Raw genomic sequence first — 26,581 nt, 5'->3', positions numbered from 1 at the left:
CCTGCTTTCAAGGAGATCAAAATCTAATGAGGGGAGGCAGCACAAGAATAACTGTATCTGAACAAGATACATATAAGATATAATGGAGATAATCCAAAGGAAAGGCATTAACATTAAGGGGGATCAAGAGAGGCTTCCAAGAGAAGATAGAATTTTCCTGGGACTTGAAGGAAGCCAGGGGAGTCCATGCCATAAGAGAATCAGATGAAGCAACTGAGGATTTAGGCCAAAGAATTGGGGGTGGGGGGTGGGGAGGCAATCATATGGGAGAAATACTAGACTTGTTCTGCAAAGTGTCAAAGTTACAAAGAAGCAAATTTAGGCTTAATGCAAAGGAAAACCTTAATCATTGTAGCTGTCTAAGTGGAACTGGCAACCCCAAGAGGTTGTGGAGTTTCCCTCCTGGGAGGGGATCACAAGCTGGATGATGTCTCAGCAGGTGTGTTGTAGGAAGAACACTTTTATGGTTCCTTGGTGAGACCAGAGGGTCAGAGAAGTCCCTTCCTAATCTGAAATGCTATGATTCTGTGAGGGAAGAAAAGGAGAGAAAGGAAGAAAAGAAGGGAGGAAATGATTAGAGAAAGTAAAGTGAATCAAGAGTGATCCCGGTGGCATTGCTAAGGGGTTATATGACATTGAATAAAACATTTAAGCTTTTATTTTGCCTCACTTCTCTGCAGTAGGAAGAATCCACTCTTGGTGAAAGTGTTGTGGAGAGATAGCTCTGGAAGGTTTTGTTTTGACTTCTAAGACAGTCACTAAATCAGAGATGTTCTTCATAATGAAATAACTTGACTCATCAATCAGTTGACAAGTATTTACTCAGTGTCTACCATGTGCCCATAACTGTGCTAAGTGTTGGGGATTCATAGATAAGAATGAAATGTTTCCTGCTCAGAGGGAGTTTATATTCTATCAGTGTTTAGACTCTTACAGATCACTGATCTTTTACAAAAAATCCCAGACCATACTCTCTGGTGCTGAATTCTTCCTGACCCTGAAGACCTGAAACTGGGATGTATGTCCTTCCTGTCTTAACCCTTTCTTCTTTCCAGTCATTTTAGAGGTTATAAAAGGGTTCACTGTTGCGGTTTCCCCTCTCCAGTCACTGAGGTTAGGCCAGACTGCCTCCAAAGCCAAAATGACTTCCTGTACCTTTGCTTGCAGACTCCAAGTCTCAAAGGCCATCTGTGCTATCTGTACCTGATGCTGCTACAATTCCTAGTCAAAACAGTGTGAGGGTGGAGGAAGAAAGCCTCAGCCTTGGCCTCTTTGGCTTTTGTGGCTTTCACCCAGCCCCCTGGTGTTATTTTAGTGCCATTTTGGTGTTTAATTTGAGGATGTGTGTGGATCAGGAGGAATCTCAACCTTTTTTTTTTCTTTGGCCAAATGATTAAATTTTAAGCTTAAAAAAGGATTCCTCTTGTGCCAAACCTGTGTCCAATTGGGATCTGAGGAATGCACTGAAAAACCCTCCCACGCTGAGGTCTGTCTACTCTTAAAGAAGTTTCATCCTTGGTCATCACTTGCCACCCAGTAACTGATAGTCATGAGCATCATCTTGGCAGTCTGTTGTAGAGACCTTGCCAGGAAGGCTATCCTCTTGAATCCCTCTGATGCCCTTTAGAAGTATAAGTTTCACCTTCTTTGCTGCTGTGCTAACTATGAGCCTGTTGACTTTCTTTCAGTCTCGAAGGGGCACATAAGCAGCTGAGGCATGGCCGAAGGGGAGATCACAACCTTCACAGCCCTGACTGAAAGATTTAACCTGCCACTGGGGAATTACAAGAAACCCAAGCTTCTCTACTGTAGCAATGGGGGCCATTTCTTGAGGATCCTTCCTGATGGCAAAGTGGATGGGACACGGGACAGAAATGATCAACACAGTAAGCTCTTCTGTCATGCACTCTTTTATGTTTCTCTTCCTTGCCCTCATGTTTTCCCCCAACTTTTCACTGGAAAGACAAATTGATTTGAATTTGCTTTTCTGTCCTTTTTATTCTTTTTCTTACCCTTTCTTCCTTTTCATTATAAAATGAACATGATTTGATTGTAGATTTAGAGGGGACCTTAGAAATCATTTGGTCTAACCCCTTTACTTATAGATGAGGAAATAAAGACTAGAAATGTTATTATCTACCCAAGGTCACACAGATAACATGCAGCAGAATTGGGATTTGAACCCAAATCTTCTCACTCCAAATGCAATGTACTTTCCTCTGGACCAAGCTCTTACTAAATATTTTAGAAACTTAACATTGAACTAGGGCAGCTAGGTAGTGCAGTGTATAGAGTATTGGGCCTGGGGTCAAGAAGACTTGGCCTCAGATACTTACTGGCTATGTGACGCTGGACAAATCACTAAACCCTGTTTGCCTCAGTTTCCTCATCCATAAAATGAGTTGGAGAAGGAAATAGCAAACCACTTCAGGGTCTTTGCCAAAGAAAATCTCAAATGGGGCCACGGAGTTCTGGGAATGACTGAAAAATGGCATTGAATAGCTGAACTTGCCGATTTTCATTTAAATTTAATTATTTCAAAACAAAATATCATAAGATCTTTTTAACCCATCCTACTAAGTTTTTCCTAGGATTCTTTCATTTTCATTCATATTTCCTCATGTGATTCTACTTAGTGAAGATATTCTTCTTTGTGTCATTTTTCAAAAAAATATTGCAAGCAACCTGAAATGTTCAGTAATAGGGAAATCTCTAAATGAATTGTGGCACATTAATGCACCAAATCATTGTGTAATTATAACCAATAAGTATAAGGAATACAGAGAAATCTGGAAAGATTTTTATGTAAACAATGTAAAATTTGACATTCTTTTCTAGTTGAAAAGGCTAGAGTGAAATGTCTCCCTAGCTCCAAGATTTCAATGCCTTACGCCAAGGTTCTGTAGCCAACAAAAGATCCAATTTTAGATTCCAGCCCAGATTCTACTACAGTAACATGAGATGTCAGATGGGAAAGGGAAGGTAACTCCTGGCTGCATACATAGGCTTTATTTCAAGGAAGTATGGTTGTCTAGGCTATGCTTACACTGGGTTTGATTTGTGAAATCCCAGTTTATAACCCTAGCCTTACACATAATAAATTACACAGCTTTACTTCTACGCATCACGCAGATGTGGTTGTGGTCACCAAGAGTGTTAAAGTACTTCTCCAGACCTGTAGTAACTGGAGAACAGTAACAATTCCAGCCAATTCCCTATAACAGCTCTGCCAGAAACTTGCCCCCATGTTCTCCCCTTAGACAATTTTGATAAATGAAGATATGGTTTTGGGAAAGGGGTTTATTTCATCTATCTATCTATCTATCTATCTATCTATGTATCTCTCTCTCTATCTATCTATCTATCTATCTAGAATTTTATTGATCTGTCTGTCTGTCTAATCTATCTGTCTATCTAATCTATCTTTGTGCCTCTCTCTCAGTCTATCTATATCTAAATATATTCATCTAGCCAAATCTATCTAATTCTATTGATCTAAATCTATCTAACTCTATCTCCCTACCTATTTACTTACCTACCTTTCTATCTATCTTTCTATATGTATATATCTATCTATGTATGTATCTTTGTTGTTGTTCAGCTATATCTGACTCTTTGTGGATCATATCACTTCAATACTGTACAAGGGATTTTTTTGGCATGGAGGTCAACAGAAGTTAAATGACTTGCCCAGGGTCACACAGCTAGTAATTGTATACGGTCTCTTTTGAACTCTCTTCTTCCTGACTCCAGGTCCAGTGGGCCATCTAGTTGCTTCTATGTATATGTTTATCTATAAAAATACACACACAAATATTTGTGAACATTTCTTCTATTGCATTGTATTATTGACATTAGATGTTCATATCCAGCTATGAAAAATTAAATAGTGCTCTCTATTCATAGTTAGGGTATTCTTAAGGGCAGTATGGTATCGGGACTAAAGTTTTGAAGTTTCAGTCAGGAAGGCTTGGATTCAAATCCTGCCCCCATACCTCAAATTTTGCCTCTGATGCTTTTTTTTCTCTACTAAAAAAAACTCTTATCTTCTCTGTAAAATTTATATTAAGTATTAATTCCAAAACCGAAGAGAGGTAAAGGCTAGGAAATTGGTGTTAAATGACTTGTCCTGGGTCATATGATTAAGAAGTGTCTGAGGCCAAATTTGTGATACTTTCTTTTTATATGACCACAGGCAAGTTCCTTAACTTGTCTGAGCCTTCCTGGCAAGACTTATATACTAATCTACAGGTCAAATGGCATTCTTCCTTGGTGCCATATATATAAAGGAACTTCCCATGTTGATGAAATCACAGATACTTGTGATTGTATATATTTAGTATGTATCTATTATATGTATGTTAAAGAAGAAGCAGCTAAGTGGTATATTGGATAGAGAGCTGGACCTGAGGTGAGGAAAACTTATCTTCCTGAGTTCAAATCTGGCCCTAGACATTTACTAGCAGTGTGACCCTGGACAAGTCACTTAATCTTGTTGGCCTAAGTTCCTCATCTGTAAAATGAACCGGAGAAGGAAATAATAAGCCATTCCAATATTTTTTCCAAGAAAACTCCAAATGGGATAAAAAAAGAGTCAGACACAACCAAAATGACTGAACAACAAAAAGTGGTTATGGAAACTGGAATTAGAGCTTGTTCATTTTTTGAGAGGCTATTATTTAAATAGACGGGTCCACCAAGCGGAAGGAAGAAATGGGGTGGGGGAGTGGGTAGAAAATATAACCTGGCAGAAGGTGAGTAAAGACTGGCTTTTGGAAGGAATTCAACCTCACATCAAAGCTGGGGTAGCTTTAATGATGAGAGGAATATATATATATATATATATATATAGAGAGAGAGAGAGAGAGAGAGAAGGGTTCACAGTATCTACACTAATAAGAAGTAATCTTCAGAAATGGCCTACCTTCATTGTGCTTGTATTCTTAGGGCATTTGATCAGTCATAAAGTTCTATGCATCAGTTTGAGGAGATAGAGATGGAGGCTGGCTGTTAAGACTGCAATCTGGTACATCACTTCACCTCCTTCTACCCCTTCCTCCAATGCTAATTTTTTGGATAGAGGTAGAAGGGAGCTGATGGGTAGAGGTCTGAGTGAGCAGCTTTGGAGATAAATTGGAGTTTGACTTGGTTCTGAGGACTGTTTTTAACATGTCTTTATTCATGTGACCATGAGACAGACAGACAGACAGACAGAGAAATTGATTGATGAATAGATGGCTGAATAGATATATAGATAGACAGACAGCCATTTCTGAAGATCTCCATACACAAAAGCATGTTAAGGCCTCCAATCCTTATTTTGGGTAGAGAGTATCCATGCCTGAATTAAGATATCAGGTCTAGTTTGGGAAACTGCAAACCTCAGCTTTCCACAACTCAGTCCAAGATAATATTTGTGGCATTTCCTAATTCTAGGGACTTTCTCCTAGGAATGCTGAGGGCTTGTGTAGTGGAGACCTTCCATTAGAGCTTTTAACATTTGGTGGATGTTGGTATAACTCTGGGGCTATTTAACTGTTATTCTTCAATCTGTATCTAATCTGGTGATGCTATCAGATAAGGGGTGGGGGGGTTAAGCTAGATGGTTTCCAGAGCCATTTCACAGTTCTAAATTGGCATTTGCCAGTATGATACAGTGGAAAGAACACTAGATTTTGGAAGCAAAGAATCTGCTCAAATCCCTAAACTTGGGGTAGCCTGAAGCCAGCTCTAATGTTAAATGCTGAGCACTTACACCCCAAAAAACCAGAAACTGGTAATTGCTGAAAAATCAGGGCTTGATTTATTGTTTTGTTGATTATCTAGATGTAAGGGCTAATAATGCCATTAATCTTAAAAGTGTGTGTGCATAAATTATTTTTCACTCTACTCACCCTCCCCCCAAGTTGGTTGGTAAACATTTACCAGCATAAAATCTCCCTATGCTATTTCTTACTTTCAATGGGATTCTGGGAAAACCGCTTATCTTCTTTGGGTTTCAGTTTCCTCTTCTTTCACAGAAGGTGATTGGATTAAGTTACCTCTAAAGTCCCTTCCAATTACACATCCATGGTCCTTAATTCTATGATCTGAATTTAATTCAGTAAATGGCTCTGTTACTCCTCTGACAACACTTGGGTGTAAATCTTTTATGATACAGTTTCCTGTTTGCCCATCAGTTTAATTTGCTAATAAGAGCAGAGACTAAGCTTTTTTCAATGAATGTGGATCTAAGTGGAGGTATGAGGATGGAAATGAACAGAAAGTGGGCCAGAGGGTCAAGAGTCCATTGTCACACACATTTCAACACCTCCCACTCTGAGCTACAGCAATTTCCCCCTCTAAGGGAAGTGTACTCAGTAGCACAAGTGCAAATTACTGTAACCCCTCCCAAATGCCAACTCCTAGTTTGGAAAGAGATTAATTACTCTTAGGGAACTAAGTCAGTCATTATTAACCAGTCAACCATTGTTAGCCAGGAGGGTGGACAGTGTGTGCCTGGACTTGGAATTAGGAAGACAAGGGTTCCAATCCCACCTAATACTTACTATGGCTCTGACCAAGAGGAAATTGCTTTCCCTCTCTAAGTCTCAGTTTCCTCATCTGTAAATCAATGACCTCTGAGTTTCCTTTCAGCTCTTAAACCTATGAATGATTGTGCTGAGTGCAGTTTCACAAGGATATCAGGGCCTAATGTTTCTTGGCCACTGGTTTGACCTCCATTAGCAATCAGCTCATTTATTTATAGTGGTGCCTTTATTCACAAATCCCTTGGGTCTGAGGTCACTTCATAAGAAGGTAACAGGGTTAAAAATAAAATAAAAGAGGGGGCAACCAGGTAGTTCAGTGGATTGAGAGCCAGGCCTAGAGATGGGAGGTCCTAGGTTCAAATCCGACCTCAGCCACTTCCTATCTCTGTGACCCTAGGCAAGTCATTTGATCCCCATTGCCTAGCCCTTACCACTCTACTGCCTTGGAACCAATACATAGTATATGGAAGGTAAGGGTTTAAAAAAATAAAATAAAATAACAGACTTCACCCATCTCAAGCACCATTTTCAGCATGAAACCTTTGGTGATCATGACCCCAAATCTCTAAACAGTAGTGCCCTGCTTCCTAAATTTCATTGTGTTTTACATGGATAGCACATTGGGCTTCTAGCTCAATGACTGGTAAGGATATTTTTTGAAGGTTATGGGTTCTGGTCCCACCAGAGTCATATTTTGAAAAGTACTTTCCTTTTCTCAGGAATATTTTTTGGGTTGGTGGGAGGGCAACAGGTGGTACAATGGATAGCGCACTGGGCTTTAGTCAGGAAGACTCATCTTCCTGAATTCAAAGCTGACTTCAGATAATTTCTAGTTGTGTGGCCTTGGGCAAATCACTTTATTCTGTTTGCCTCAGTTTTCTAAACTGTAAAATGAGCTGGAGAAGGAAATAGTAAACTACTCCAGTATCCCTCCCAAGAAAATCCCAAATAGTTATTTATTCACTTTGTATTTATGCTTTTTATATTTACATATGTAATTTGGTCTCTCTATTAGAGCATAAGCTCTTTGTGAGTAGGAATTGTTTCATTCTTTGTATTTATAACTTCAGGATTTAGCACAATGCCTAGTACCAGTACTTAAACATTTGGTCAATGGATTAATTGATAGTAATCTTCTATAACAACCTACCCATACCTTCTCAAGCTTCCATCATCTTCTATAAATCCATCAGAGACAATCCATCCAATTCTCTGAAGGCTCTCTAGGACTTTAGACATTTTATCTAGTTATCTCTTATCCCTTGCTCTGACCACATTCCTAGTTCATACATTTCCTAGCTATCTTCAGTGCCACTTATCAAAGGATTATATGCATAGAGCTAGAAATGACCTTCAGAGACAATCTAGTCTCTTTTTTCACATGGTGACATTGATTTCCTGAGGTGTTGAATGACTTCTTCAAAGTAACCAACGTCCTCTGACTCTTTTCACTGTATCATAATTCTTGGGCTCAATAAGCATTGTTACAACCCTGATTACCCCCACCATATGTTTTTCTATTATCCTTTGGATCACCTTCAATTCCATCTATTTGGGGATTGTAGCATTGCATGATTAACAGAAATATAGCTTCACTGGAGAAATATCAGTGTTAAAAAGACATGGAGTCTTATTTCATGATTCAGTATGGGGTTATTTGCCGAGAGCCCAGGGCCTGCCTTGCTCAAGGCTTGGGGGGTTCCCAGCCAGGTGTGGTGGAAAGGTGTAGATGAATGATGGAAGACAGCTATGTGTATCAGCCTGGGGCCAAGTTTTGCATGGAACTGCTCACACCAGGCCCAGGATTAGCTTTTATTTTTATACCCCAATGAATACATATTCAACATACATGTTTGGATGCAGATAATTGGATAAGTGATACATTAACTTTTAACAAATCACTTGATTAACATTTTGTGATCATTCTATATACTTATATTGTTACTATTGATTCTGACAGCACACACAAAGCTTTTGCAAAAGGTAAATGATTTTGTCACAGGTGGTGTAGCTAGAGGTCAGTTTTTTCATGAACCTATGAGGTGCTTGGACTTTCATACAATCAAAGAAAATCATTTGTTACTTTTAATAAAAATAGGTAATCAGAAGTTCTAGAGACAATCAACAAACATTGTGGCTAAGTTGAGGGATCCAAGGGGTAATAGAAACACAACTCAGTTTTAATATTAAACTAATCATTTTTTCAGTTTCATGGGGAGTTCCCAAGATGGATTTCAGTTGGTAAATCAAGTCACTAAGGCATGGTGTACTGAGTCATGGTGTACAAACCTCTCCCTAAGGTGACTGGTGTATTGGCTTAGGAGAATTTGTTCTGTGCATGAGAGTGGGGAATTTTCAAGCATAGCATAAGCAGAAGTTAACCCATGATAGTCTTTTGGGTTTGGTTTTGTGAGTATGATCTTTTGGTGGTACTCTGGTGGGGGGGGGATGTGTGCAAGTATTTTGCTCTTATATTGCTTTTCCTGAAGCTGGGGAGAGAACAATAATCATAGCAGTTCTAATAATAAGGGATGTTAGTGAGAGAAGTCACACAGAGGGGGGTTGAGTGGATGTCTCCATTCTGTCAAGGAGCCACTTTGTGACCTCCTGGCCTCCACATGTGGCAGTGTCAAGATATTGTGGCTTGATGACCCCCAGCAGTTATTAAGAGTGCTAAACAATTTTCTAATGCACCCCAGACTTTTCTTACTGCTCTTAAATTTGAGACCCTGTTCATAATTCCTGTTCCTCTCTTCCAGACTTCAAGACCTCCCTTAGCTATTCATCTCCTTTTTATGTGTTAACTTTCCTTCATTTGTATGTAAACTCCTTGAGGGCAGGGACTATCTTTCTTTTTTCTTCAATTTATATCCCAAGCACATGTTTAATAAGTGCTTATTTCCCTCCTTCCCTCCCTCCCTTCCTTCTTTCCTTCCTTCCTCATTGTCCATTTGTAATGCCTTTTCAAGATTCAAATGGACTGCCAATCCAACTGTGTGATATAGTCTAGACATTAGATATTCTTCATCCATTTGGTTTTTCAAATGTGGATTACTAGTTTGATCTCTTTTGAATGAATGTGATCTTAGGCTTGGTAGAATCAGAATAATGTTATTAGCAAACAGCATTGTAGGCTTTCTACATGAATTATGGGATCCCCTTTCCATTAGAGAATTGCATAGAGCATCTTCTATAACAAGGGCATACACCTTTGGCCAGGATATATTTCCTTGTTTTAAACATTGTTTGATATCAGTAGGTAGTTGACAAGAGTTATATTTTTAGTTACATTTATCAAAAGAATCTTGGCATTATGATCAAGATTATGATATTATCTTAGCCTTTTGAATGAGATAAAAATTTTTAGAGGAGTCTTTAAGACTACTTTTTCTTCTGTTGAGTCAAACACTTATCAAATACTAAACCTAGTAGTTTTCTACATTTTCCAAGCAGTTTCATGGCTGTGAATAAGTGGTCTGTAGAAAATCATCTAAGTAAATCCTGCTTGTTGATGGGTGCCTAAATTGTTTTCATAAGGATTTTTTAAAAAATAAAGCAGATATATGTGTGAGTAATTATTACCTTCCTCTTGATTGCCTTTTTTTGGAGAGAGTAATACCATCAATCATTATTTCAAATGTCTGTGCTAGGAGGTGGAGTTGGAGATAAAAGTATAAAAATGAGATAATCCTAGACTACAAAGATCTTACATTCTACTGAGGGATAAAATATCTTAACAAATAAATATATTATATATGTACAAAATAAATATTCAAGCACTCAATATTCAAATTAATCTATGATCTCATCATTTCAGTAGTTCCTTCCAAAAATGCAGACCACAACTCATCCATGCCTATCTGTCCTGCTGATTCTTGTCCATGTTCTCTCATAAGTTGGCCATGAGGGTTCACTAATACACTGGTGGTTTTCCTTTCCCCACTTCTGACAGCACAGTGGTACCAGTGGACTACTCTGGCTGTCTATTTGTCAACCCCTCACTCTTTCTATGTGTCCAACTTATCTTCTAATAACATATAATTCCTTTCCTTTTTTTAAACTCTTACCTTCTGTCTTAGAATTAATACTAAATATTGACACTCCATGGCAGAAGGACGGTAAGAGCTAGGCAACTGGGGTTAAATGAATTGCCCAGGGTCACACAGCCAGGGATATATCTAAGTTCACATTTTAACCCAAGACTTCTAATCTCTGCCTGACTTTCAATCCATTGAGCTACCTAGCAGCCCCAACGTAAAATTTCTTAATATATCCTTTGTTCCTGTTCTTCTTTAGAGTTCCTCCTTGTTAGTATTTTTCAGCCTGCTCACACCTACCACTTACCTCTCCGTTGCTGTTGTTATATCTTCCAAAAAATCCTGAATGTGCTTAATAAATAGATGGAAGGCACTTTGTTGAAAGACTATGTTTTGTTCTACTAAATAAAATGTTTTTCATAGTAAAAACATCCCAATAAGCATAAGATCTTATATTTTTACATCCTTTGATTCATTGTAAATGGTAAAGGCACAGTTCATTGTTGAAAATTATTTGCAAAAACCTGCTTCTTCCCTACCAGTATTCTCATTGAACACATCTTTACTTCATATATAAATGACTAATAAAGATTTCATACGATAGAAGAGTAGGTGTATAGGTCAGTAGTTACTGATGTTATATTGGCTATACTTTTCAGCATTTAGGAAGTCCCAGATATTTTCTAAATGGTATTCTCCTCTCCTTCAGTGCATACTTTGTATATCAGTCCCTTGATGCCTTCACAACTTGGTCTGACCCTCCTGTTTTTCTTGTCTTTGTCCTTAGTATCATTTCTGCCTCTCTTATTAGCACATCTGGAATTGTGATGTTGGGGTGGTGGTTCCACCATCTTTGGAAAAGAAAAGTCTGTTTAAATGCTTTTTGCAAATCATTTCCATTTCTCTTCTCTTCATAGACTTCTCATTTTCATTCTTGAATGCCTTTGCATGATTTTGCTTATGTGGATATCTTGCCAAACTCTCCTTAAACTAGTTTTAATGACTTCTCTCTGTAGTTATTCATTACCTTTCTTTGTATGATTTTACAAATGAGTTTATTTTCTAACCCAGTGTTGCCTTTGGCAGCCACCTCTCTCCATTTGGCAAAGAAGTCAGATGTTTGCTGAATAAGGTGTTTTCTGGGCTCCTTTGGTCTCCCTGTTGTGTCAATTAATTTATTTTATTTAAACTTGTAGAAGTTATTATAGTTGGTGTCAATGTAATTTCTACCATCCATTGTCCATTTTGGATTTTCAATAACTTGTTTAATTTAGAGTTGAGTCATTTCAATTATCTACTATCCTTTTCTCATGAATATTCTCCTTGATTTTTGTTATTGTTGCTAATTCCAATCTTAGCTCTGAAGAGTTGATGGTCTGTTCATAGACAACTGATTCATGAATAACTTCCCAGCTAATACAATTTTTTTCTTGTTTAATGATTTTATCTTGTGCTTTAAGCTGATATTTTACTATATCCATTTGCCTCCCCATTCTTTTTTTTGAAGATATAGAGGCATGAGGTTTCTATATAATCTATGTTTTTTACCTCTTTTTCACTCCTTCTTAAATAATGCTTTCTTGTATATTTTTAACATCCTCATCCCTTTTCCCACCTTTGCATTTTAGTCACCAGGAATTAGAGTAGATAGGGATTTGATTTGAAATATCATATTAAATTCTTCACAGAATTTCTCAACCTCTCCATCCTTATTAACCTATATTAGTGTATAAGATACAATTATTTTCATGGAAGTCTTTTTGCAAATACTGATCATTAGTATTAAACATGATGACTGGAATCCCAATAAATGTTTCTTCTTCTTCTGGGAATAGGATAAATCTCACTTCAACATTTCCCTTCTTTACCTCTATAAGAAGAACCTGTGAAACATTCTTTAATTTGTTACAGCGTCCTTCTTTCTTCTAGTTTCCTTTTATAGCAAGAATGTTAAGGTTGATATGATTGAGATTCTCTAGAAAATATTCATTTGCTGGTTTTTGAACAGTGATTTTACATTTAGAATACCAATGGTACGGGGCAGCTGGGTAGCTCAGTGGATTGAGAGCCAGGCCTAGAGATGGGAGGTCCTAGGTTCAAATCTGGCCTCAGACACTTCCCAGCTGTGTGACCCTGGGCAAGTCACTTGACCCCCCATTGCCTAGCCCTTACCACTCTTCTGCCTTGGAGCCAATACATAGTATTGACTCCAAGACGGAAGGTAAGGGTTTAAAAAAAAAGAATACCGATGGTGAAATAAAAATTTGTTGATGGTCTAAAAACCCATCTAAATACTCCCTGTTTCCATCCATTCTGCTAGCATCATAGCAGAAATAAAATAAAGTTCCACAAGATGGAAGACCATTTTTTATTTTTCTTTTTGTCATAAGTTAACAAGGTCAAAAAAAAATCACCACCAGGTGGCCAGCTTACTAGTGATATGCCTTTCCATAGTTCACTAAGTTGGGCTTTGGAAAACAAATTATCTATTAATGGGGTTCTACTTGAAGTTTTTACAACATGATAGAATGTGCCACTTAACTGACATAACCTTTGAGAATTACCTCTGTACCATGATGAGGCATCAGCATAGGACTTTGTGAAGGAGTACATAAATATTTTAAAAATGCAAAGTGATTTCTAAGTAAGTGGTGCTGACAACTAGGGAAATTAGGAAAGGATTCTTCAAGGAAATGATGCTTGGGCAGTGCCTTAAAAAGAAGCAGGGGTTTCAATAGGTAGAAGTAAGGAGGGAATGCATTCCACTCATAGGGGATGCCATTGCAGACGTAAGATATGGAATGTTATGCACGGGGAGCAAGAAGAAAGATAGTTTTTTGGGAACATAGAATATATGGAAATAAATAATTTCTAAACCAAGAAAGATAGCTTGGAGTCAGACCTGGAAGGGCTTTAAATACCAGAGAAGAATTGGAATTTTATTCAAGACCTAAAAGGGAGCCACTGAAACTTCTAGAACTTCCATCTAACCTTTTTTTTTTTAAACCCTTACCTTCCATCTTAGAATCCATACTGTGTATCGATTCTAAGGCAAAAGAGTAGAAAGGGCTTAAGTGACTTGTCCAGAGTCACATAGCTAGGAAGCACCTAAAGCCATATTTGAACCTAGAACCTCCCATCTCTAGGTTTGGCTCTCAATCCACTAAGCTACCTAGCTGCCCACTGAGCTGTCCTGCTTTTGAGGTATAATATCAACTAGGCAATTGTTTGTAGGACAGATGAGAGAGAATACTGTGTACAGGGAAATTCATTAGGAATCTGTTACAATAGTCTGGGTGAGATAGAAAGAATGCTTGAAATAGAGTTGTTTTGGCTTGAGCAGAGAGAAGAGGATGGACACAAGAGATGTTCAGGAGGTAGAATTGAAAAGATTTGGCATTAGATTGGATGTGGAAGGGATAAATGAGAGTGAAAAGTCAAGGTTGCCAAAATGGGTATTTAGATAGATGGTGGTGCCCCTGATAGAAATAGGGAAGAAATAGGGAGAAAAGTTGAGTTTAGTCATAACAATAAAGCATTTCATTTTGGAGCTGTTGATTTTGAAGTACCTATGGGATATTCAAGGATGTCCAGCAGGCACTTGGAGATTCCGGATAAGAATTCAGGTGAAATGAAGTTTAGATTTGTAGATCTGGCAAGTTTATGTGGAAATAATCATTGAATCCTTGTGAGCTGATGAGGCTACCAAGAGAAAGCATGGAGAAGGAAGATGAGAGGGACGAGGACAAAGGTCTAGGATATCCTAACAAATAGGGAGTAGGACATGGATGAAATATCAGTTTTTTCAAAATGATGTTGCATCTAAGGTGAGTTTCTCTTATCTCTTCTGTGTCTGACCCAGGTACTCTCTGTCTTTTTCTTTAGCACCATATCCACTTCCTCTTTTAGCACACCAGGTCCAGATGTGATTTGGTTGCTTGTCATTTAGCATGAGAATAGTTTGCCATAGAAATGCTAGTATTTGCTGCTACTGTCATTCTCTTTTTCACTGGTGTGTTTTCTTTTTTCTAATTTCACCTTTAAATACTGTTAAGATGATTTGGCTCTTAGCTCAGGCTCATGCCTTGCTTTCTGAAGACTTTTTTTCCTTCTGTCATTCTTTACTATTGTGCTTATGTGTAACCTTTCTCCTTAGGGAAGGGGACATGGAGAGGTGATTTCATTAGCATAGAGAGCTCCTAATTAGGAAATTTCCTTCACCAATTCAGGATATTATCTTCTCTATAATGTATAATCTTAGAGAGTTGCCCAGAGCACTGAGTGATTAAGTGACTTATCCAAGGTCACATAGTGTTAGAAGTAAAATCAAACCCAGGTCTTCCTGACTCCAAGGACAACCTTCTATCAACTCTATATTGCCTCTTATATGTTTCTCCACTACATTTAGCAAATGAGTTTTTATTACAAATTGCTGTTGTTCATGGCATATGTGGAAATGTTTTCATGACTGCATATGTATAGCCTTTATCAAATTGCTTCCCTGATTCTCAATGATGGGGGAGGGAAGGGAGGATAGGAGAGAATATGGAACTCAAAATTGTAAAAAACAAAGGTTAAAAAATATAATAAAAAAAACTTTTTAAAAAATCCAGGCTCCTAGAACAAAACAAAAACAAAAACAAATTGCTGTTGTCCTTAGATACCACATCTCTCTACTTGGCAAGGAAACCAAGTAATTGTCAGTTGAGGTTATTTCTAGACTCATATGGCCTACTTGTTGTGATGACTGCTATTGTGCTGATTAAATTTTTGTAGGAAATGGTGATAGGAGTTAAAGTAATATGATTACAATGCTGACCTTGAAGTCAGAAAGATGTGAGTTGAAGTACTGTCTTTGACCTGTAAGGACTGCATTACCCTGTGCAATTCATTTAACCTCTAGTACTCAAGCAACCAAGAATATATGTTGAAGCTTCATTCATCTGAATTGGATGAATGTTTCCTCATCAGGGAGTTTCCCATACCAAATAAAACAGAGATCTTACCCCTCTTCCAAAGAGGTAATAAAGCCACTGCCTTTAAAAATTCATTTCCCATTCAATATTTTGTCTGAATAGGTCATGTTGGAGATATTGTCATTGCTTTTCTTATCTTCTCCTTTATTCTATCCTCTATTTTCTCCTTTTCAAGTAGTCAGTGATCTAACAGTTTCTGTTGAAATGATGCCCATATCAGCCAGTTTCATTTTGTTTGTGATGTTGTTCAGTGCTTTCATATCTGGTGATTTCCTATTCTGTTTCTCATATATAAGCATTAAGCTTCTGAGTAATCTACATGTCTTAGTCTCTTTCATTTTTAGTTTGGGACTCTGTTTTTTGGACATTTTTTCATCATCTTCCTCTATGCCCATTTATGCATTGAAGTCCCTGAATAGCTGTCTAAATATTTATTATCTATCAGCTCTCTAATCATTCATTTCTATCATCTAATCATCTATCAATTTAATAAAATATTTAGTATCCATTTAATCCATCTTTCTCCCCTATTGTCTATCTAATCATCTACCTGTAAAAACTCTTATTTAACTATCATCTATCATCAATTTTATTTCTTATCTATCATTTATCCAATCCTCTCGCTATTATCTATCAACTCAACCTATTTATTTCTATTATGATTTGGTTTAGAGGAGTTTGTCTTATTCTTCATAGAATTTCTTGTTCCTTCATCTTCTGCAACAGATGTTAGCATACAAAGGACAATTATATTCCTGGTGGGTTTGTTGCTTGTGGACACACTCAATATCAAGCAAGATGGTCAAAGTAAAAAATTTTTAGAAATCATGTGAAACAGAGGGTTGAGTCTTTGTAGCTGTGGAACAGAAATATTTGTTACGAAGAACCTGATGTGGGCAGAACACTGTGATAGTCTAATGCAGAGGTCCCCAAACTTTTTACACAGGGGGCCAGTTTACTTTCCCTCAGATCATTGGAGGACTGTATCTAACCCTAACCCTAACCCTAACCCTAACCTTAACCCTAACTCTAAATTTGTGCACTATACACAGTGTGGAATCCCCTCTCCCAGATTGCTGCTCACCATGTTCATATCTTCCATTGTGCAGCCACATAATCCTTTGTGCAGCGCCTCAGAACAAGGCGCAAAGGATTATGTCACTGGAAGTTGTACTGTATGTGAGTGACACCATGCTTTGGGGTGCCGCCACATACAGTGCTCCTCTCACTGACCACCAATGAAAGAAGTGCCCCTTCTGGAAGTGTGGTGGGGGCTGGATACATGGCCTCAGGGGGATGTATGTGGCTCAGGGGCCGTAGTTTGGGGACCCCTGGTCTAATGGAAAGTACAAGTTAATTGCAAAGATGACTGTTAGGACTCTAAATGATAACGATTCCTGGTAATTGGACATTTTTTACTCTTGGTATAGCTGAATTTTCCATGAAGACATGGTAAATAGATTACCTTTTCCTCCTCCATGTCTCTATCCTTAGAAGGAAAAATAAATGCCTAACATTATCTTAGGGTACACTCAAGCCAGGAAAATCAAAAGTATCTACAGTGGCTTTCAGAAGACCAGGGAACAGGCATAGAACAGAGTTAACCTAAATTCACATTGCACACCCAGAGATGAGATGTATATTGTTGGAAACTTCCTCCAGTGAAAGGTATTCACGGACTTAGTATTTCTCACTCCTTATTCACGGTCTGTACAGGGTATCCCATTATTAGGATCTATGCCATTTGATCTGTCAACTCAAATTGCTTCTCAGCTACCCAATGCTTGTGGTTGCCACATTCTATTTAAAGAATGAATGAGTGACTGAATTGAACAAAAAAAGACTCATTAAGTACTTACCATGTGCCAGACACTATGCTAAACACTGGGGATAAAAAAAACAGCAAGATAGTACCTGTCCTCAAGTAGCTCATATTCTTTAAAAAAAAACTCTATTTTGCTTTTTTTTTTTTTGTATATTTTACAAGAATGTAATCTCTTTCTCCCATTTCCCCTCTCCTCAATTAGACATTTAAAAAAAAAGAAAGAAAACCTTAAAAACAAAAATACGTAGTTTGGCAACACAAATCCCTACCTTGTTGATTTCCAAAAACACATGCCCCATTCTGAATTTTAAGTCTTTCTCATCTCTGGCACATGATAGATAGCATGCTCTACTGTCCATCATCTGAAATCATAGTTTATCATCCCATTTATCAGAGTTCTAAATTTTTTCAAACTGGTTTTTCTATAATGTACAAATTGTTCTAGTTCTGCTCACTTAACTCTGCATCAATCCATAGAGATTTTTTTCAGTTTCCTCTGAAATGGTGTTAAGATTAAAATTCTCTGGAGATTGTATCTTAATTCATACGTATTTATTAAACTAATTTTAAAAGCCAGTCAAAGAAAGAAAAGGCACTAGTCACATGTGGCTGGCTCTTCTCTTCACAAGCCTTCTCCCCTAGCCAGAATTCGCCTGCACACACTGGCACTCTTCTAGCCACCTTCCCCAAAACAGCTACATGTCCATACCTAACCATCTCCTCTCACCATGATACTGAGGTCAAAAAGACCTATTTCCTTTCCCCAGGCCAATTTTATGCTCCTTGTAACATCACTTTTCTAAGCCCCTCTAATTTGGTGGACCTCAGTATTCTGACCTCAGTCTGAATCAGAAGCAGGTCTTTAGGATGCCAGGAATCATGTGGGACTAGAGGCAAGGATCTTCCCCCAGAGTGCATGTCCCTTTTATTTTAAGTAGTTTGTAGAAAGATAAAGCACCAGCCTTTGTTCTTAATTCAATCAAAGGGTGAAGTTGAATTGCAACCTCTATCAGAGAATGGACTCATTTAAATTTTAATAAGAAACTTTTCCTTTAAAATCCAATGTTGATTTTAGAATTACCAAGAGAAAGAAAAGGGATTTAGGCTAGTGTTAAGTTTTCACAGTGGTCCATTTTATTATTTCTAATGGACCAAGAATATTATATTTCATTTGTATAGAGAATTTGGTTAAGTCATTTCCCAATAGGTGGGCACTCTCTTAAACAATTTTTTTCCTACTACAAAAAATTGCTAGAAATATTTTTTTGTATATGTCTTTTAAAAAAAAACTTCTGTATTAGAAATAGAGAATTAGAAATTAGAAATGCCAAGAAATCCAAGAGAAACAGATGATAATTTGTAGCTTTATAAGTGCCTGAGGCAGGATTTGAACTCAATGTCTTCCTGATTTTAGGCCTAGAGCTCTATCTACTGCATCACATTCCCTGCAGTTTTCTACTGCTTCTGAAACATCTAAAGTGATATCCAGCTAACCTAACCTACTCATTCTTTTGGTTTACAAACTAGACACTAGTCAGGACTACTTTCCAGCAGAAGTTGTCATAATATTAATTAAACAACTGACAATTTAATTCCTTAACTAAATATTTGAAAACCTACTATTAATTGGACTATGTCTAATGGGAAGCTTAGATACTGACCTCTCAAATAGGAAAGATATATTCACTTTATCTTCTTGGGGTAGGTAGTCCTTTGCATCATTGCATCCTTCCCAACCCCAATCAACTATTTGTTCTAGGCACAAGAATGAGATTATTCAGTGAGCAAAGATGGGCCTTGCAGGAGGAATCCACTGGACATGGAACCCTGAGGATACAAGGAGTGGTGGCCTTGATATGAATGAGGAAGGAGGGATGGTTGTACCTTGTGGATGGGATGATGGCCAGTAGGAAGAAACCACAGATAGCACTGGGACAAAAATCCTAGTTGCTCTACTTTGATAATGACTCTGAGGAAAGTCAAAAGAGGTTCTCTGTGTTCATTCTTTTTTCCTGGACTTTGCTGACTGATAAGGGAAAATAATGATTTATTCCTCAACAGGAATCTCTCAGTCAATAATTATAACAAAAGACTCACAAAATTAACTTGAAATGCACAGATATAGAAGAAAGGACTATAGTCTTCTCTTATTTCAACAAGTCTCACAATCATGGATTTAGAGTTAGAAGACCTAGAGTCTATTCTGGTCCAACCTCCTCATTTTAGATACAAGGAAACTGAGTCTTAGCTGCCATTTTAAACAGGGTCCTTTGACTCAAAAAGCACTATTCTTTCCTGTGTCCTATACTGTGTCTAAGTTTCATAGAGAACAGTATAGACTTTTTCTGACTATAATTGTCGCATCTCCTTATGTGCTATAAGGGTTAAATTAGGAGTTTTGACAAAATAAGAGAACAACTTTTAATAATTTATGTTTTAATGGGAACATAGTAGAGTTGTACATTAATATTATCCCTTTAAGCCAGAGAAAAGAAAACTCCTAGCAGCTTTTAACAATTAAGAATTTAGTTTAATTAAAATAGAGATAGTAAAAGAGAACAATATAGGAAAGAGGTAGAGAAAGAAAATTTCCTAATGTCTATACTAGTTACCCTATAACTACCTATAATTACTACCTCTAACTACCTCTAACTACCGCTAATAACATCCATCCCACAAAGTTCCAACCCAATCAGTGTTTAATCCATCCCCAATTAGGTCTGTCAATGAAGACCAGCCACCTTCCACAAAGTTCAAGAAAGAAAAAAAAAACCAAAAACCTAACAGCCCAAAACAAAAGCTCCAAATCCCAAAGCAAAAATGTCCTCTCAAGACTAAAGTCAAAAAGCCCTCTCAGGAAGCTCAGGCCCACCTTTATATTCCAGCAACTAAATGCCAACCACCAACCCAACACACTCCCTGCAGCCAACTTCCCTGCAACTGCCAGCCCTGTCAGCAACTGACCCCACCCCCAAAATGACACTGGCCCCTTTTATAACCTTTTCCAACCTCACTTCCTGTTTCTATATTTCCTCCTTCCTGTCTCTATGGTTTCTCCTTCTTGTCTCTATGGTTTCTATTTCCTGTCACTGTGGGCTGTAAATCCCTACACATTTCTACAGTAAGAGGACCTCCAGGTCCTCCATTAACTTAAAAAATGGGATAAAAAAATTCCTTTTTATAGTACAATTGGTTAGGTCCTAAAAAGTTAGGGAATCCTATTTTAAATGGACTAGATATCTCTCTCTCTCTCTCTCTCTCTCTGGGTGGCTGGGCCATGTAAAATGTAGGAATGTGTTATAGTGGAGAGAATGCTGGATTTGAAATCAGACAACTAAGATTTAAATCTTGACTCAACTGTGTGACCATAGGTAAATTACTTCTCATCTCTGGACCTCAGTTTCCTCATCTCTGTAAAATGAAGAAGTTGGATCTACCAACCTTTTGAAATTCCATCTTGTTCTGAATTTATTATCCTACAAAGTAGTTTCAAACACAACAGGGAATATCCTTTCTGCAACTACGAGTTCATGTTTTCTCTACAAGTCTTTTGTCAGAATCTTATGTTGAACCATTTTATGAAGTGCTGAATCCTCCTGTTAAGATTTAGTATTTCATTCATATTGGAAACTCCTTCTATTCACACAGATAGACAATGTATCTATAATCTATAATTTTAGAATTGCCTGAGGTATTGAGATCAAATGACTTACCCTGGATCACACAGCTAGTAGGTTCAGAGGCAAGACTTGATTCCTGGTTTTCCTGATTCCAAGGCCAATTCTCTATCTACTACTCCATCCTGCCTCTGTCTTGAGTTTAAGGATTTTGTGGTTTAAAAACTCTTAAACATGTGGTAGAGAAGCTCCTTTGACTTGACCCCCATATCAATTTGGGATTAAAAAGAAGTGGGGGCAGCAAGGTAGCACAGTGAATAGAGCTCCAGGTCTAGAGTCAGGAAGACCTCTGTTCAAATATGACCATAAGTACTTCCCAGGACTCTAAGCAAGTCACTTAACCCCATTTGCCTAGCCCTTGCCCTTCTGTCTTAGAGTTGTTATTAAGACAGAAAGTAAGTGTTTAAGAAAATAAAAGAGGGAAGTGAACCAATTTTTCAGATGACTAGCCAAGATGAGGACAATACCTAGTGACTGAAGAGAGTGAACAAGGAGATTCCAGGCAAAGAGCGAAAACCGGAAAGTTTCTAATGCCAACCACATGCTCCGCCAAAGGAGGTATTATGCTAGTTAATTGATTGTATGGAGGAAGGAGGCCTTTTTTTGCCAAACACTTTTCAGTTATACATCTCCTGGAATACACCAGAATTTTCCAAGCAATCTTGTCCAGCTCTTAAAGGAGGGTTCAGGCAGCTTTTACATAGTTTAAGAACAGTCTTTTTCATATATATGTATAAAAATAAAACCACTGGAATTTTTTCCCCAAAATTTCTACCCCTTCCCCTCCTTTTTCTTTTCCTTCATGAAGCCAATTTGTGGCCACATTTTAATTATAAATGCCATCGACACAAAACAACCTCACAGTGGACTCAATGAAGATGACTTCACTCCGGGTAAACATGGCAAAGGACGGGAAGTCTCCGACTCAGAATAAACTGGGCACGTAATTTTGTTCAGCCCCTGTTCATGGAGTAAAGGTGGAAAAGCAAACTCCAAGGCAGCAGAGACTCTGGGGAAGCAGAAGTTCTCTCACCACATTTTTTTTTTACTGCTCTGCGCACCAGTTGTAACCTTATTAAAAAATATTCCTGGGGCCGAATAGGAGGATATTAGGATGGCTTGGTGCTCTGAAACAGGATGTCATACTTCAAGAGGTTCCTTAGCTCACCTCTGTAGGACCTGGGCCAGTTCAGGAAGTTCAACTATTTAGTGTCTTTCCCCCTTAGAAAGCAAAGTCTTATAGCAACTGGTAAAATTCAACTGAGTCTCTTTGAGGTATAGGCTCCTACAAGGGAATGGAAAGAAAAGCAAAACAGAACAAGAATTTATTAAGCTCCTACTATGTGTGGGGCACTTGTGAAGAAGTGCTTTTGCAAATATTATTTTATTTGATCCACTCAACACCTCTGCGTGGTAGAGGCTATCCCCCCCTCCCCATTTTATAGTTGAGGAAACTGAGGCAAACAAGTTAAGTGATATACTGAGTGTCACAGAGCTAGTGTCTGATGTCTAATTTGGATACAGGTCCACTTAACTTGAAGCTCAATACTCTATCCATTATGCCACTTTCATTTTCAAGCATGTCTGACTCTTCCTGACCCCATTTGGGATTTTCTTGACAAAAACACTAGAGTGGTTTGCCATTTCCTATTCTGTCTGATTTTATAGATGATGAAACTGAGACAAGCAGAGTTAATTAACTTTCCCAGTGTCATACATAGATTTGAACTCACAAAGAGGAATCTTCCTGGTTCCAGGCTTGGTGCTCTATCTATTGTGTCATCTAGTTGCCCTATTATGCCATCTACCTGTCTCTAATTAGATCAGATGCCCTTGGGATCATAGGCTTATAAATATTGTGTTGAGAGGGTAATTTGAAGTCATCTAACCTAAGCGTCTCATTTTACAGTTGAGGAAACTGAGATCCCTAGAGGATAAATGACTTATCCAAGGTCTTGTACACACACACACACACACACACACACACACATACATACACACACACACACACATTTTAATGTCTGCTTTTCTAATTTTTTAAAATATTGAGTTCATTCATAAGCCTACACTATGATTCCATATGGGGATATGGTCAAAATTGCCTTCCTTCTATATTTATTTCCATTCCAATCTAAAGATATGATCTATAGAGTCTGGGCAATAGCTCATTTTGAATCTCTCTGTGATTTAGAATGAAAAAAGAGCCAATTCATAGGAGTTCTGAACACAAGTCCCCCACCCCCACCCCCTCCCGTCTGGCCTTTAAGCCCTTTATAGTCTAGCTCCAATCTACCTTTCCAGGCTGACTACTCACCACATACTATACATTATAATCAACTAGCTTACTTGATATCCCCTTATGAGAACTCTATCTCCTACTCATATCTTTGTGGCATGTCCCTCTGTGTAAAAGGGATATCCCACTGCCCTCAACCCCAATTAATTTAACTATCAATGCTTTTTTATCAGGAAAGAACACCTATTTGATTGAGTTGTAGAATCTATCCATCTATCCAAATAGATACTAATTGAGTAGAAGCAGATGAAGCCATTTAGGAAATGTGTTGTGGTTGGGCAAAGGAAATCAGTCATGCCCCATGGGGCATAGTTAAAGCCCAAAGCTCTTTGGAAATCTAGCATTCCAATACTAAGACAGCCTCATGATGGAACCGTTCCAGACAAACCCCCAAGAGACTATTTGGATGTAGAGAAGGAAGTTTCTTTCTCCTTCCCCTTTCCCCAACATATTATGACCTTGTGAACTTCAAGAGGTCAGAAGATTTGGATTTCCCATTGTCCTTCTGTAGCAGTGCCCCCCAGAATAGTAATGACTGCTGTAGAGTCTGTATCAGAAGCCAGGGAAAAACAAGAAACACAAAGATTGTCAGCTTTCTGGACCATATAGAGTCACCAATACTCAAAACCCATCAAAGAACTACTCATGCCTTAGGGCCATGTTGGTGAACCAATGGCTTGTGTGCTGGAAGGGGCTGCTCCTTTCCCCCTCTCCACATCCACCCAAAGATATTTCTCCCATCACCTACCCCTCTGCCCAGCAGCCCAATGGGAATGCTTCCTCCCTCCCTTGTCTTGGGTGCAGTAGGGGGCTCACATGTGGCATGAGGGTTGCAGTTTGGGCACTCGGTCTCTAAAAGATTTGCTATCACTGCCTTAGGGAAACTTTATAAGAAATTCACAAAGGAAGAAAATTACTTCTATTCACTTAAGACCATTTAAGATCACTTAAAATGCAACATCCCTTTGCCCCATGTGCTTTCTAAGCTTTAGACCACTGTTCTTTTTTAAATGCTTAACTTCTATTGGTTCCAAGGTAGAAGAGTGGTAAAGGACAGGAAATAGGGGTTAAGTAACTTGCCCAGGGTCTCACAGCTAGGAAATGTCTGAGGCCAAATTTGAATCTAGAAACTCCTATTTCCAGGTCTGGCTCTCTCACCACTGAGCCACCTAGCTGCCCCTTGAGACCAATTTTCCCTGAATTCTATATGTATTTTGTGGAATATGCCTCTGGTTTAGAGAAGAAATTTTGTATCATCTTTAAAAGTTAATTAAGTTTGGTTGATCAGTTGTTAATGGGGAGTATACTGGGTGGAGGTGCCTGAGCAACCATACTAGAAACCCCTAGCCCCTGATAGTTATGTTAACTAATCTAAGGGGATCCAATCTGCTTATGGGAATGAGAATTGGTAGAGTTAATCCAGAATGAGTGTCTCCCTTATCCTTATCTCTGCCTCCTAAAATCCCAGTGCCATATCAGATAAGAGTACTTTTCTGGGGGGCAGCTGGGTGGTTCAGTGGATTGAGAGCCAGGCCTAGAGATGGGAGGTCCTAGGTTCAAATTTGGCCTCAGCCACTTCCTAGCTCTGTGACCCTGGGCAAGTCACTTGACCCCCATTGCCTAGCCCTTACCACTCTTCTGCCTTGGAGCCAATACACAGTATTGATTCTAAGGCAGAAGGTAAGGGTTTAAAAAAAAAAAAAGAGTACTTTTCTGATTTCCCTTGGTTTTGGCGTGACTTCTCTCCAATTCCCTCACTCCACCAGAAATTACCTAATATTTATTTTGTATATATATGTGTGTGTGTGTGTATTTGTTCATTTGAATACATATCTTTCTCTCTGATAGAATGTAAGTTTCTTGAGGACAGGAACTTTGTTTTTATCTTTGTATCTCCAGGGCCCAGCAGAAAGATTAATACTCATAGGTGCTTAATAAATGATTGTAAAATTAAACAGAATTGAATCAAATTGAATTCAGGTGGAACCTCCTGTAGTGGCAACCATCATCTACCATCTTCCACTTAATTTTACAGGGTTGCCAAAAAGTTGTATGAAGAAATGCATATTCATCCCCTTGGAAACTTTGGGGATGTCTGTTTCCAGATCTTTAGCAGATTAGGTAGGAGACCAATGACTCCCACTTGAGAGAGGGACAAAGTGAATATTCTGGGACTCAAATGAGTTGTCTTACTTTGTAACAATCACTGACTTCCATGACGAGAGTATTTTAAAGCTTATGCAAATAGGCCTTGAACCCCTGGTAACATTTGATGCTTCTCCTGACCTACCTTGTCTATAAGACTTCAAAAAGCCCTATGTTCCATTGGTTTAGAGAAAAAGTGACTCATCCTCTCTACTCCCCAAATCCTACTAATGATGGTAGCTCAGTCTATCTTAAAGGATGGAGTATTTTGTTGCCATAATAGAGTATCTCCAGGTTTAAAAGGGATACGTACTCTCTTCTGATTATTTCCTATAAAAACAGTTCTTAAAGATGCCATGGTTTTTGTTCTATGTACATTAGAAGGAGTTGGTGCAGAATTCTATACTGGCATCTCTGATAGACATGGCAAATTAGGGCATTTTCAATTCAACCCAACAAAGCCAATATACCCAGGCTCTATTTTTCAAGTCGTGTTTTTAGATGAGCAAGTTAGAATAATCAAAGGTCTCATTTTTATCTAGTCAAATTCTTTTCCCATTGTCATCTAAATAAATACCTACTTCAGTCTGTAAGAATATAAAAATTTAGATTTTTATGCTAATATGAAAATTCTAAAGTAATGTTGTGGTTGCCAATTTCAAAATATTACAGCTTAAGTCAAAATGACTTTTAGTAGCTTTATTTACAAAGAGGTGGAAAGAGTGAAAATGGAGAAATGTAAGAACAAAGTAAAAAATTGTCTAGCCTATCAGCCTAAGTACTGCTCCGGCTCAGCCCCAGCAAGGTTCAGTAACCATCAGCCAGAGGACTCAGTGATGTCTTCAGCAAGGGTTCCACCAACACAGCCTCCTCCAGGAAAGGAAGGTCTTTCCAGAACCAATCTCTCCAGAAGCCAGGAAAGGTAGACAAGTTATTCACCCGGCAAGTCAACACAGGATTCAGAGAAAGAGTCTCCTCCTTTAGTCCAGCTCACTCGATGCAGAGTCTCCCAAAAAGTCCCAAGGTGAAGTCCCAAAAGTCCCAAATCTCCAACAGAATTTTCAGGACTTTTATAGTCCTTTTCCCATGTCCCTT

At 38.3% G+C, this 26,581-nt stretch overlaps 1 protein-coding gene across 4 annotated transcripts in view; it reads left to right on the top strand.

Moving 5' to 3' along the window:
• The window catches only part of FGF1 (fibroblast growth factor 1), a 167,411-nt gene that overhangs the window by 104,880 nt on the left and 35,950 nt on the right, over nucleotides 1-26,581 (top strand). For all 4 annotated transcript variants that reach the window (XM_056821848.1, XM_007473807.3, XM_007473805.2 and 1 more), the window contains one exon: nucleotides 1,689-1,886. In XM_056821848.1, coding sequence (XP_056677826.1) covers nucleotides 1,718-1,886 — 169 coding nt within the window. In that variant the 5' untranslated portion in view covers nucleotides 1,689-1,717. The remainder of the gene's footprint in view (nucleotides 1-1,688; nucleotides 1,887-26,581) is intronic.

The sequence above is a fragment of the Monodelphis domestica genome, chromosome 1 (assembly GCF_027887165.1).
Source record: "Monodelphis domestica isolate mMonDom1 chromosome 1, mMonDom1.pri, whole genome shotgun sequence".
In the NCBI taxonomy this organism is placed as follows: Eukaryota; Metazoa; Chordata; class Mammalia; order Didelphimorphia; family Didelphidae; genus Monodelphis; species Monodelphis domestica.
The sequence above is the reverse complement of the archived record's forward strand: the minus strand, read 5'-3'. Positions and strand labels throughout refer to the sequence as shown.